The sequence below is a fragment of the Notolepis coatsorum genome, assembly GCF_963971535.1.
Source record: "Notolepis coatsorum genome assembly, chromosome: 4".
In the NCBI taxonomy this organism is placed as follows: domain Eukaryota; kingdom Metazoa; phylum Chordata; class Actinopteri; order Aulopiformes; family Paralepididae; genus Notolepis; species Notolepis coatsorum.
Genome location: NC_140168.1, coordinates 70,463,897 through 70,477,217, shown reverse-complemented (window position 1 = coordinate 70,477,217; position 13,321 = coordinate 70,463,897). Strand labels below are relative to the sequence as shown.

The window sequence follows — 13,321 nt, the reverse complement described above, 5'->3', positions numbered from 1 at the left end:
TAACTGAAGGACACATCTGTTTAAGTGTGGTACGTGCAAACTGATGTTTAAGATTTAATTTCCTCACTTTCTAAATGAAAAAGATTTTGTAACTTTTCTGGCAGTGTCTTATTTCTTGCCCTAAACATAATTAACACTGTTTGAAACATAACCATGTCTTCAAGTTTAATTATTCTAGATTTCATAAATAATATGTTTGTGTATTCTCGATAATTCACTTTATGTGTGATTCTTACAGCACTCTTCTGTAGTATATATACCGGTAATGGTTTTATATTAGTCCCATAAGTATTCCCCCATACTTCAACACAATAACCAAGATAAGGTGAAATGAGTGAACAGTAGAGTGTTCTCATTGCCTCATACTCTAATTCATAACAAAAATACTCTTGGACATCTTTTTTTTTTACATGTGCATGTGTATGTGAGATTTCCATGTTAGTTTTATCATCCATAATTACAACAAGAAAACGAAATTCAGTAACTCTCAATATCAACTCCATCTATGGACAATACTATATTTTCATCTAGTTTTTGATTTTTTTCAGATTCAGATTTACATCAAATACAATATATTCATCTAGTTCCTTTAAATTATTTCCAGAGCAAAATAAACATAAACACACACACTAGGGCTGCAACGATTAGTCGACATAATCGACGACGTCGATCATAAAAACTCGTAGACGCAGAATCTTTGCGTCGATGAGTCGTAAAAAATTAAATATATTTTTTATAATTTTTATTTTTTTGCACTACCTATCTTTGTGAAAGTGGCTTCTCAGCTCTGGTCCAGCTGAAGACAAAGCAGAGAAACAGATTGGACATTGAGCATGACATCAGAGTTGCTTTGTCTACCATCACCCCAGACTTTGAGACTCTTGTCAGGAGCAAACAACATCCCCAGTTATCCCATTAGTTCCCTGGGATGTTAAGCTAAGAAGTCTGCTAAGAAGGATATATTATTTATTATTATAATTATTTTATTTCATTGTGTTTTTAGCCCTAGTTGCACTTTTGTTGCAACCCCAGTTATCCCATTAGTTCCCCCAAACTTACTGTCGGTCTGTTATGTTAAGCTAAGAAGTCTGCTAAGAGCCTGGAAAAGGAGCCGCACTTTTGAAAATGTTGTAGTAATTTTACAACTCATCATAAAGGGTCTGATATAAACTTATAAACACAACAGATTGCCTTGTGACTATCATACTGCTACCATAGCAACACTATTCTACTGTTACCATAGCAACACTAATCCTATTGCTACCATAGCAACACTGAACACTATCATACTTTTACCATAGCAACACTATCACACTTTTACCACAGCAACACCATCATACTGTTACCATAGCATCACTATCATACTTTTGCCATAGCAATACTATCATACTGTTATCATAACATCACCATCATACTGTTACCATAGCAACACCATCACACTGCTACCTTAGCAACACCATCATACTGTTACCATAGCAACAGATGTTCCTCGTAAATACCAGTGTGTATTGGGTCTCTAGGGGTTACGGGCGTGCCTTCTTCAGCTGTACGTCAGCCCACACCAGCACAGGAGACGGTAACGCCATGGTAACCAGAGCTGGCCTGCCCTGCCAAGACCTGGAGTTCGTACAGTTCCACCCCACAGGTAACTGTTACGATAGCAACAGCACACAGTTCCACCCCACAGGTGTAACCATAGCAACAGCATCCAGTTCCACCCCACAGGTAACTGTTACGATAGCAACAGCACACAGTTCCACCCCACAGGTGTAACCATAGCAACAGCATACAGTTCCACCCCACAGGTAACTGTTACGATAGCAAACGGCATACAGTTCCACCCCACAGGTGTAACCATAGCAACAGCATACAGTTCCACCCCACAGGTAACTGTTACCATAGCAAACGGCATACAGTTCCACCCCACAGGTAACTGTTACCATAGCAACAGCTAACAACACATTACTATTCATGACATTAACTCAATGGACGCCAAGGGGTCGCTGTTTACCTTCTGGTTAGAACGTTATCGCTGTAATGCAATGGGGAGAATGCCGTGTTTGCGAGTGCTAAAACTATATTAAATATTATAGCTATGGATCTGGCTATGAATATGGCGCGACCCCGGTCAGTCGCCTTTGGTTTAGCTCCGCGACGATTGTGCACATTTTTAGCTATTATGTTTGTTTTTTCTACTTTTTTTATTAAAACATCACTGGCGGGTACGTCATACGACCGCCAGACACTTATGGACCTAAACCCCGGACTCAAAGAGGAGTTTGGAGACACTTTATGCCTAGAATGGCCAACAGAGATCAAGCGGGAGAACGGCAACAAAGGAAACGGCAGGAAGAGGCACAGAGGGAGACGAGGAGGTATCAGATTGAGGTTAAGAAGATCTGCTTACCGCCCAGCAATTCCATCCATCTTCCTGGCGAATGCACGTTCGTTGGAGGGAAGGATGGATGACTTGAGAGCAAGGGTCCGCTTCCAACGGGAGATGAGAGACATGAACATCATGTGTTTCACGGAGACATGGCTCAAGCGAGCGACTCCGGACAACAGCGTCTCTCCATCGGACTCCTTCACAGTCCTGCGAGCGGACCGCACAGCAGCCTCTGGAAAGAGCGTCGGCGGTGGGGTCTGCATCCTCACGAACAATGTCTGGGTTAATCCCAAAGAAGTGCATGTTCTCTCAAGTTCATGCTCCCCAGACATGGAACATCTCTCAATCCTGTGCCGCCCGTTCCACCTACCCCGTGAGTTTACCGCGGTCATCATTGTTAAGTTGCAAATAAGACAACCATTATCTTTCATTCATGTTTATTACACGCTCTCCACAGCGTAGTGGCCACAGCCTTCCTCCAGTCCCAAACAAGACAGTCCCAACAACAGAGCCCATTCACCTTTTAACAGATTACCGTAAAGACTGCAGTAGTAGTGAACTTAACAATCTCACTCTCTTTTTTTAAACAAATAATACACTGCAAGGATATTTCAAGAAAACAAAAACCCAAATCTCACTCTCTTAAAAAAATAGACTTCAAGGATATTTCAAGAAAACAAAAATAAATAAACTCAGTCATCATAACCAGTTATTCAGTCATCTAGCTTCCACTGTCCATCCTTCAGTGCTTTAAGCAGCACAATGGAAGATGCTCCCTTTTTGGTCAGACAGTTTGCCAGCTGGTCCTTCGTAGTAGACCACAGAATCCGTTGGATCCTCTTGTTCTGGATAAGTTCTTTGATTCCACTTATTTCCAGTCTGTCGTTTCTCAGTCACTGACTTGGTGGATTTGATAGCCTCCACAAGGGAGAAGTTGTCTGTAACACACATCACAGGTAGGGTGCGCTGTTTGACCATACCTGTGGTAAGTTCAGAGTAGAGGGAGGACAAAAATATGGCATTATCAATACCATCAGCCAGGGCTAGTGTCTCTCCTGCCAGCGTGCTCCGAACCACTCTTCTGATCCTTTTTGATTTCCAGCAGATTGGAGAGAATCGTCCTTTCTCACCCATCAGAACGATGAGATGCCCTCCTTGTGTTCCCCCATCTGGGAGGTTTCCCATGGATGCGTCGCTGAAAACAACAAGCTTCAAAGAGTCCTGCTTTCCTAAGTTGTGAAACTTCAGGGTGACATGTTCTGATTTCAGTTTTCGTACTACCTTATTTGCGTCATGCATAGTTTGCACAGTAGCATGTTTTAGATTGGTTGCAAGGACACATGTATCGAACATGATATCTGGCCTACTCTGTCTAGCCACCCACAAGAGTTGTCCTATTTTTGACCTTAGGTTGTCAGTCTCACACTCTGTGAGAAGAGCATCACGGTGCAACGCTCTTGATGGGTCTATGAGAATGGGCTGAAGGTTCTTTATGTAGATCTCCTGTTGCACAAGCACGTCTCCACCTACTGTAGAGAGTTCCATCCCCACGTAGCGAAAGTTGTCTTGTTCCTCACGTCCCACCTGGAAAACTGTTTTGAGGTGGGGGATAGTCGTCGTGGCAAATGCGTGTGAGCCACCCCAGATGAAATCATCCACATGACAGGCAAGAACACCAGTCACAATACAGTTTTCATCAAGCCAGTAGAATACAGCAGGATCAACTTGTGACATAGTGGCCCCCGTTTTGATCATTGTTGCTTTTACTCTGTTGTACCAGTAGAGAGAGGCATCAGCGAGTCCATAGACACACTTCTTCAGCTTCCACAGTGTCCCGTCACTTTTAGCCTCAGGAGGAGGGCAGATGTGTATATCCCGAGACAGCTTCATTCCTTGAAGAAAAGCTGACTTTATGTCCATAGAGTTCAATGTCCATTTTTTCTGACACAGAACTGACATGAGTAATCTAAGGGACTCTGATGAGCATGTAGGCGAGTCCTTCTGTAGATCTTGAGTGTTAAATTCTTCAAAACCCCTAGCCACTAGCCGTGCTTTGGGTATGATACCATCAGGGGTTTCTTTAAGCGTACACACCCATCTCGTTGACACCTGTCTTTGACCCACATTTTTCACCTCCTCAACACACATTTTTCCTCCAGTTACTGATTTCATCTTGTTTAGCCTTATCAAATGATACACCCTCTGTTACTAATACATCATTTTCCTGCATATCAGAGCATAGTTCTACACTATCTAGTTCTACACCATCTAGTGGCTTAACCTGAAGATTGTCTACTTTAGCAAGATCAACTGACCCTATAGTACCGGTGATGTCAAAAGGTTCTAAGTACTGTAGGTTGTACCAGTTGCTGTGTTTTCCTGTAGCCTTTCCTGCTCGTCCCATCACTTTAGCTGTGTGAGGAACCCCCGTTACATTATCCACAAAGCTGATTGTCTGACCGGTTTTTACCTTTATGCCGGTCTGGTGATAATCGTCTTGATTGATCCCATGAGGGTTATCTATATCCTGGTTTGCTACACCCGCTGCCTCTACGTCATTATTCATGTCACCATTTATATCACCATCAGTAACGGGCATGTCCCCACTGTTACTATTCATATCATTGTCAGTAACAGGCACATTACTATCACTAACAGATACATCGATATTGCCCACACTATTACTTTCCCCAGGGTGCACTTTTCGCAGCCTAGATTGATGAACCCTGACATATGTCCCACCATGATGTACAAAAATCACCACCCCATCTTGCCCTATCACAACCCCAGGGCCTTTCCATTCAACACAGTCTGTCCTTTTGTAGAACACTTTGTCTCCTGTTTCATACTTCTCATCTGTTGGATGAAGCTGCTTTCGAAGAGCTCGTCTGATTCTCTCTGAGCATTCTGCCTCCGTGAAAGCTTTCCTTGCTGCATGTAATGCTGTTATGTGCTTTCCCACCCATGCGCTCATTGTAGTTCCCTCCAAAGCAGGTGGCTGATCAACAAACACAGAGGGAAGGTTCGGGTTCTGTCCAAACACCAGCTGATGTGGACTGTAGCCATGCACATTCTGCATTGTGTTCTTTGCCATGAGTGCCCAATCAAGAGCCGTTTTCCAGTCAAGTCCTTTGTCAAGTTTTACCTTCAGTAGTATCTCTGTAAGGGATTGGTTGTGGCGTTCCAGCAAACCATTGCTCCATGGACTGTAGCCAGCAGTCGTCTTGATCTCGATGTTGAAGTTATCCGCCATGTCTCTTATTTCCTCATTATTGAACTCTCCACCGTTGTCACTGAAGAGACGCTCAGGTGGACCATGGACACTGATCCAGGAATGTACAAAGTTGTTCACTATCACACTTGGCTTCTTTGAGGTCGCGATGCTACCTGCACTAAAGCGAGTGAAGTGATCGATAATGTGTAGGTACCACACATTTGGTTCTAGCTCATGTAGATCAACTGCCACAGTCTCGTTGTACCTGGAGGCCATGGGCAGACCAACAGCAGGCTTGGGCTTAGCCTTGCTGTACTTGAGACATATCTCACATTTTCCTACTATTTCCCCTAGAATAGCAATGCATTCATCATCCGTGTTTCCAGCATTTGTCAGCAGCTTCTTTAGTCCATCAACTGATGCATGTCCAAATTGCTTATGAAGTTTAAGTAAAGCTTTGAGTTTTTCCACATTGGTCATATTATCTGTGATGGCCAGGACCACATTCTCATATGCTTCACTTGGGGACTCTTTATCTAGTATGTTCAGACAGTAGTGTCCAGATGAAGTCAACTCCAGAGCTACTGGTTTCTGAAACATTATAGCTGTATCGTTTTCCAGGTTCAACACAGCTCCTGCTCTCTTTAGCGACGTTTTACTGAGCAGTAAAGGAATGTCAGATGAGACTACCTCTGTTTCAATACAACATTTTGTGTCTCCTATCTTGGCTGGTATCTTGACCTTTTTTGTAGAATGTACAACTCGCCCATCCCCAAACTTAAAAGGTTTGCTACTCTCTGTGCTAACCAACCCTTTGACTTGTTTCTCATTTAGTCCCCAACATAGTTATCCAGCCATTTTTCACCACATACAGTCCTTGTGCATGCCGTATCAATGACAGCCGTTCCCAGAGCCTCAACCATGAATATTTCTGCATCTGATTCCTTAGAAAAAAGTGTTATATTACACTCATCTGGTTCTTCATTTTCTTCCGTCACCTTTACATATTCTTTTTTGTTTGGGCAATCTTTCACCCAGTGGAATGTGCTCTGACAAATCCCACACTTCGTTCGTCTTCCAAATTTATCAAGCGGATTTGTGCCTGCGAATGGCCCTCTAACTTGTCCACTCTGAGATCGCGGCTGCTCCCGCCTCTGCTGCTCTCGTCTCTGATCTGTGTAGAAAGCTGCATCTTGCTTCACAGTAATGCCCCCTGCCTTTTTCTCTTTTTTCTCCAAAAATACGTTTCAGTCCTGACTTCATATCAACAAAGGTGTGCTTACCACAGGCAGTCAATGCCAGTTGTTTGTCTTTGATGTCGAGGCCCGCTGTATCCAACAGTTTGAATGCCAAAACAGTGTCAGGTAGAACCATATCGAACTTCTTGATCCGGTTGTACTTCTGTTCAAAATCAACAATATAGTCCACCATAGAGACGCCGTCTCCTCGCGAAATCTGATCAAACTCCGAATAGGCTTCGTAAGCCCGGTCCTTCTCTTCTCTCAAAAACACCCTGTCAAGTTCCCGAATCAAAGTTACCATTCCATCATCCTCATTTAGATCATCGACAGGTATTTCCAACGCAGTATCCCTCGCCCTACCCGTCAACGATAGAGCAACAGCCAACGCTTGTTTCTTCTTGGCTAAATCCGTCACCCGACACCACATTTCCACTTCATTCTTCCACTTCTCAAAAGACGTCTTTTCGTCCAGTCCAGGCGGCTGCCTGTAGTTAGTAACGTTAGAGGCCGCCATCCTCTGCTACCATGTTAAGTTGCAAATAAGACAACCGTTATCTTTCATTCATGTTTATTACACGCTCTCCACAGCGTAGTGGCCACAGCCTTCCTCCAGTCCCAAACAAGACACGCCCAACAACAGAGCCCATTCACCTTTTAACAGATTACCGTAAAGGCTGCAGTAGTAGTGAACTTAACAATCATGACCGCCGTATATATCCCCCCACAGGCAAATACTGGCAAATCGCTGGTGGAACTACACGACCACCTCAATAAACACCAGATCAAACACCCAGACGCGGCGACGATCGTGGCTGGTGATTTCAACCAGGCGAATCTGAAGAAAGTGATGCCGTCCTTTTTTCAGCACATCGCCTGCTCCACAAGAGGGAAGAGCACACTCGACCACTGTTACACCCCGTTCAGAGCCGGCTACAAGGCGGTAGCAGCTCCGCCATTGACGGGGTCCACAAGCTCGAGCGATCACGACTCCATTTTATTATTCCCTGCCTACAAACAAAGATCACGTGACGCCGTTGTGTCACGTGAGACAAAAAAATGGAATGACGAATCAGAGGCCACGCTCCAGGACGCACTCGCAGACACGGATTGGGATATGTTTCGAGGAAGTGCCAGTGACGTCAACGAGTATGCAGATACCGTTGTGAGCTTCATATCAACACTCGCTCATAGTATTGTCCTCACGAAAAAGGTGCAGGTTTTTCCAAACCAGAAACCGTGGGTGGACAGTACTATTAGAGCAGCCCTGAACTCTCGCACCACTGCTTACAACCTGGGCAGAGAGTCAGGAAATATGGAAGAGTACAAGGCTTCAGTCTATACTCTGTGCAAGGATGTAAAACTTGCTAAGAGGACATATGCTGATAAACTGGAGACACAAATGGCACAAAACGGGTCCACTGACGACGCGGTCTCCCAGGTACTGCACAGCACCCTCTCTCACCTTGACCGTCAGAAGGGGGGCTATGTGAGACTGTTGTTCATTGACTACAGCTCAGCGTTCAACACTATAGTCCCCACCAGACTGGTGGACAAGCTGATCGAGCTGGGTCTGAGCTCCGCCCTGAGCGCCTGGGTACTCGACTTTCTGAGCGAAAGACCCCAGGCGGTCAGGGTGGGGGGTCAGACCTCCAACACCATCACCCTGAGCATCGGGTCCCCCCAGGGCTGTGTTCTGAGCCCCCTGCTGTACTCACTCTACACACACGATTGTGTGGCCAAGTTCAGCTCCAACTCCATAGTGAAGTTCGCAGACGACACAGTGGTGGTGGGGCTGATCTCGGACAACGACGAGAAGGCCTACCGGGAGGAGGTTGAGGTACTGGAACGCTGGTGCCAGGACAACAGCCTGCTCCTGAACATTGGTAAAACCAAGGAGCTGATCGTGGATTATAGGAGAGGACAGCAGGAGACACACACACACCACTGATGATAAACAGGGCTACCGTGGACAGGGTGAGCAGCTTTAAGTACCTGGGGGTCCACATCTCAGAGGATCTGACATGGTCAACACACATAGACACAGTCGTAAAGAAGGCGAAGCAGCGCCTCTACCACCTGAGACAGTTAAGGAAGTTCAGAGTATCTGGGAAGATACTCCAGTCCTTCTACTCAGGAGCTGTAGAGAGCATCTTGACCGGAAACATCACTGCCTGGTATGGAAACAGCACGGCACAGGACAAGAAGGCCCTACAGAGAGTGGTGCGCTCAGCCGAGCGTACCACGGGTATTGCACTACCTCCCCTGCAGGTTCTATACAACAAGAGGTGCAAATCCAGAGCCTGCAGAATAATGAAAGACCCCCACCACCCCAATAACAGCCTGTTCCAGCTGCTGAGGTCAGGCAGACGCCTGCGAACCCCAGCTACTAGGACAGAGAGGCTTAGGCTCAGCTTCTTCCCCCAGGCCATCAGAGCCTTGAACACTGAGTGCCACAGAACACTGAACTATCCACACACAAGCACACATGAGCACACACACGACACGCACGCTGTGCACGCTCACACACTAGCAGCCACTTTAACATGAGCGGGCACACACTCATGCTGCACACACCCACACTTATGGCCAAAAGGAAAGGCCACTTTAAATTAGTATAACAACAGTAACGGTGTATTGCACTACCAAAGCTACCTAGCATGTCCTATATGCTCTGTAAATAACTATGTACAGATACCGAGATGTCCCACCATGTTACCGGTTACCTGTTTATTGCACAATGTTGTTTTTATTGGATTCTATTATATGTTGTACCACTGTATTGCACATCGTTGTGGGCAAGACCACCCGCATTTCATTGTATACTTGTATGCCGTGACAAATAAAACTTGACTCTTGACTCTTAATAAACACGTTGATTGTCATTGAGTTTCTTCCAGTCAACATGCAAAAAACAGATAATTATTTAATGCATACATTTCCGTTTTATACCGTGGTGAATATGAGTATAGTTCCAGAGCGATTCTGTCTAATCTCAAGAAACTCGATCAAACCGCGCTTCAATGCATTTCCTTAGAAATTGTGCCATTTGTCGCTTGATTTATGAATAGTTTTGAAATAAACGCTAGATTATCTGTATTATGTGTCCTCATGCACGAACAGAAGCGGGGGCTGAAAAGTCACTTCTCCATGCCTTGGTCAGCGCCAACCGCACGCACACACACACCCACATGCGTGATCGTTACGAAAGAAACATCGGAACCTGTTAACCTGCAATGAGTCTCCTGACCATTTTCGTTTTAGTTTGAGGACTGCATACTTTTTTCCAAACCAAAACAACATACTTTATACTTATAGCACATGCATGAGCCTGGTCTCTCTTGAAAGATGACATTCTGAAGTTTCTGATTCCAGAAAGAAAATTCACTTTTAGTGCTAACATAATAGAGTAACATAGGTCTGAACTTGAGTTGTAAAAAAACTTGTTACTCAAGTTTTTCTGTAGTAGTATTTCCCTAGAAGGTGGTATGGCTTACAAATCCAGACTGAGCCATAGCCTGAAGCCTTATGTAGTACATATCCACTTTTCATAAAGATCCATTCAGAAATGAGTGATTAGGAGTGATTTTGGTAAACTGTGTACAAAGAAAAACTCAGTTTTCTCATAGACTTCAATTCATGTGGCTTCCTGTTAAAGATTTGAGTTGTTCACTTAGATCCTTAATTCACACATCCCCACATGGGGTATCATTGGAAGCCACACTCATTGGCTACAACGATCCACAATAATTTTTGAGATCGGATCTAAATTGACGGAACTACTGCAGCCTGAGTCGGGAGTGGTATTTTGCGCAATACCGTGTACTTTGCACAAGCCTCAAATACCGGCATGTAATTCGAGAACCGCTGAACGGATTTTGTCGGATTTTGCCGCTATCGACAGGCAACAAATAAGCCTTCAATTCGATATATATATTGTATTACAAAATATTCACACCCGAGCCAAGCCAAAGTGCCGCTTGCAAAAAGTCCGAAAAACGTCCCATATGCGGGTCGGCGCATGCTAACCCAAGATTGGTAACATAGAGTCCTTACCTCACATCTGATTTACTGCAAAAAGAATAATCCAATTCCTGATCGTCATTCCAAATATTGATCGCGTTTATTGATCCAACGTTTCTCCACCAAAACGCATAATCCACGCTGCTCCCAGTCTCCCCAGTCCATGTGTTATAACGATACTGCATGCCCGAGAAGGAAAACCTGGACCGGACTTCTTAGATCAGCGTACAGCCCAAGGGGGAGGGATTCCAATGATGTGCAATACCGGCCGGAAGGCGTTAGGTGGCGGTATTGGCCTTTTGCAAGCTCAGACCCATTCCCAATGATGAAATCAGGCTGGATGGATGAAAAATCTCTCTCGCTCTCTCTCTAAATAAAAACACTGTCGTCACCACATCCTGACATTTACCTCCAACACTTCCTATGATATCATCTCTTGTCGGCCTCACTTTGACCTGCCACTTCCTGTGATGTCATCAGGTATCTACGGGGCAGGCTGTCTGATCACAGAGGGTTGCCGTGGCGAGGGTGGTATCCTGATCAACAGCGAGGGAGAGCGTTTCATGGAGCGATACGCCCCCAACGCCAAGGACCTGGCCTCCAGAGATGTGGTGTCAAGATCCATGACCGTCGAGATCAGAGAGGGCAGGTAGTCTCTCTCTCTCTAACCCTCACTATAACTCTCTCTGTTTAACCTTCACTATAACTCTCTCTCTCTCTCTCTCTGTCTGTTTAACCCTCACTATAACTCTGTTTAACCTTCACTATAACTCTCTCTCTTCTCTTTCTCTTTCTTTCTTTCTTTAACCTTCACTATAACTTTGTTTAACCCTCATTATACAATGGCATGCATATTTCTTGATTCTGATTGGCTGAAACAGTCAAGTTAGACGTGGTTATTTCTCATAACGCACGCTCGTGATCCCAGAACCCGCCCACAACCGAATTACCGAGTTTTTAGGAAAAACCAAGATGGCGGACAATAATCTTTACAAATGGATGTTGATATAGTCATAACGACTAATTCAAAAACTATTCTGTCACGTGGAATGTGTTAGTTTCTTACACAATGTTGGATTATGTAATTGGTGGGTCATGAGTCATTGTGGAACAAAATATAAATCGCGGGAAGTCTGTTGTTAGATGCCATTTGTCAAAAGGACACTCATTTCACTGTTAATACAATTTTCAAGCAATCAATCAAACCAATAACACATGCTCACTTCACTGTTAAACGGTATGCTTTGAAGCAACTCGGAGGTGCATGCCATCTAAGAATGAAGTGAGCGTGTGTTATTGTAATGATTGATTGATTGAAAATTTTATTAATCTCCGCCTTGTTTCGAACTGGTTATGCTTTGGCCCTCTTTCGAAGTCGTTTATGCTTAGAGTTTGGAATCAGGGCTGGTGGTCTATCGCCCTGCTCTAAAGATAAACTCTAAGCATAACCCACTTCGAAAGAGGGCCTAAGCATAACCAGTTAGAAACAAGGCGGACATTAATAAAATGTTCAATCAATCAATCGATCATTCCAATAGCACACGCTAACTTCATTCTTAGATGCTTCTATAGAAAGTAGGTTAAAAAAAAGAAAGAAAGAGAAGTTGCCTCCCTTCTTTTTTTTAACCTACTTTTTCTGCAGATGGTTTTGTGAATAAATCTCCATTATGCTTCAATTAATGTGTGTTTATTGTATAGCAATACGGTTGGATGAATTCGGCAATTGTATAAAGATGTAAGCACTGTCTATCTGTAATAAAAATGTCAATCAATCAAACGCTCACTTCATTCTTGCCTTGAAACAGCGCACCTCCGAGTTGCTTCCACACTGAGGCAACTTCTCTTTTTTTATTTTTATTTTTGGAACTACTTTTTCTGCGGATGGTTGTCAATAAATCTTCAATTAACACTTTGATCGCCAGGGTTAAATTCATAATTTACCATCCCTCGCCAGCCCTATTTAACATGGAGAAGTTCCCCTTCTTTGCAGGGCTATAACCTTTTAAATTGTATTGCTAAATTGACATTACTATGGCCCATTCAACGTCCTATATCTATTGTTCAGGGTGTAGCAACGTTATACTTTTTCATTCACATATTCATACTAAAATACGGTCTAAAGTATAAGTATGTTTTTATCGTTTTCTGCAGCTTTCTCCAGAACTTGATTTATAGCCCCAAATGCATTATATTGATGATGAAATACAGTTTGATAGGAATCTGTGCGAGATAAAAAATGTCAACTGGACGTGCTTCTAGGAGTTACTAAGTATGATCTGATGTTGACCGGATGGGCGGGGTGTCGTTTATAATTCCGTGGCCAACGTTATATCATTCATCTAGTGTGGGTGATATGATCATTAGAGCAGTTAGTATCGAACACGTTGAAAAATAACGCTGGATCTTACCGTATCTTCCTCGCGCCGTTGGACGATGAGCGTGGAACTGAAATATTCCTAT

The 13,321-nt window shown here is 44.0% G+C and overlaps 1 protein-coding gene across 1 annotated transcript in view; it reads left to right on the top strand.

The window, feature by feature from the left end:
• Positions 1–13,321, top strand: part of LOC311227852 (succinate dehydrogenase [ubiquinone] flavoprotein subunit, mitochondrial) — a 55,817-nt gene that overhangs the window by 26,323 nt on the left and 16,173 nt on the right. Inside the window, exons 7-8 of the mRNA XM_084313694.1 lie at positions 1,521–1,645; positions 11,342–11,510. Coding sequence (XP_084169820.1) covers positions 1,521–1,645; positions 11,342–11,510 — 294 coding nt within the window. The remainder of the gene's footprint in view (positions 1–1,520; positions 1,646–11,341; positions 11,511–13,321) is intronic.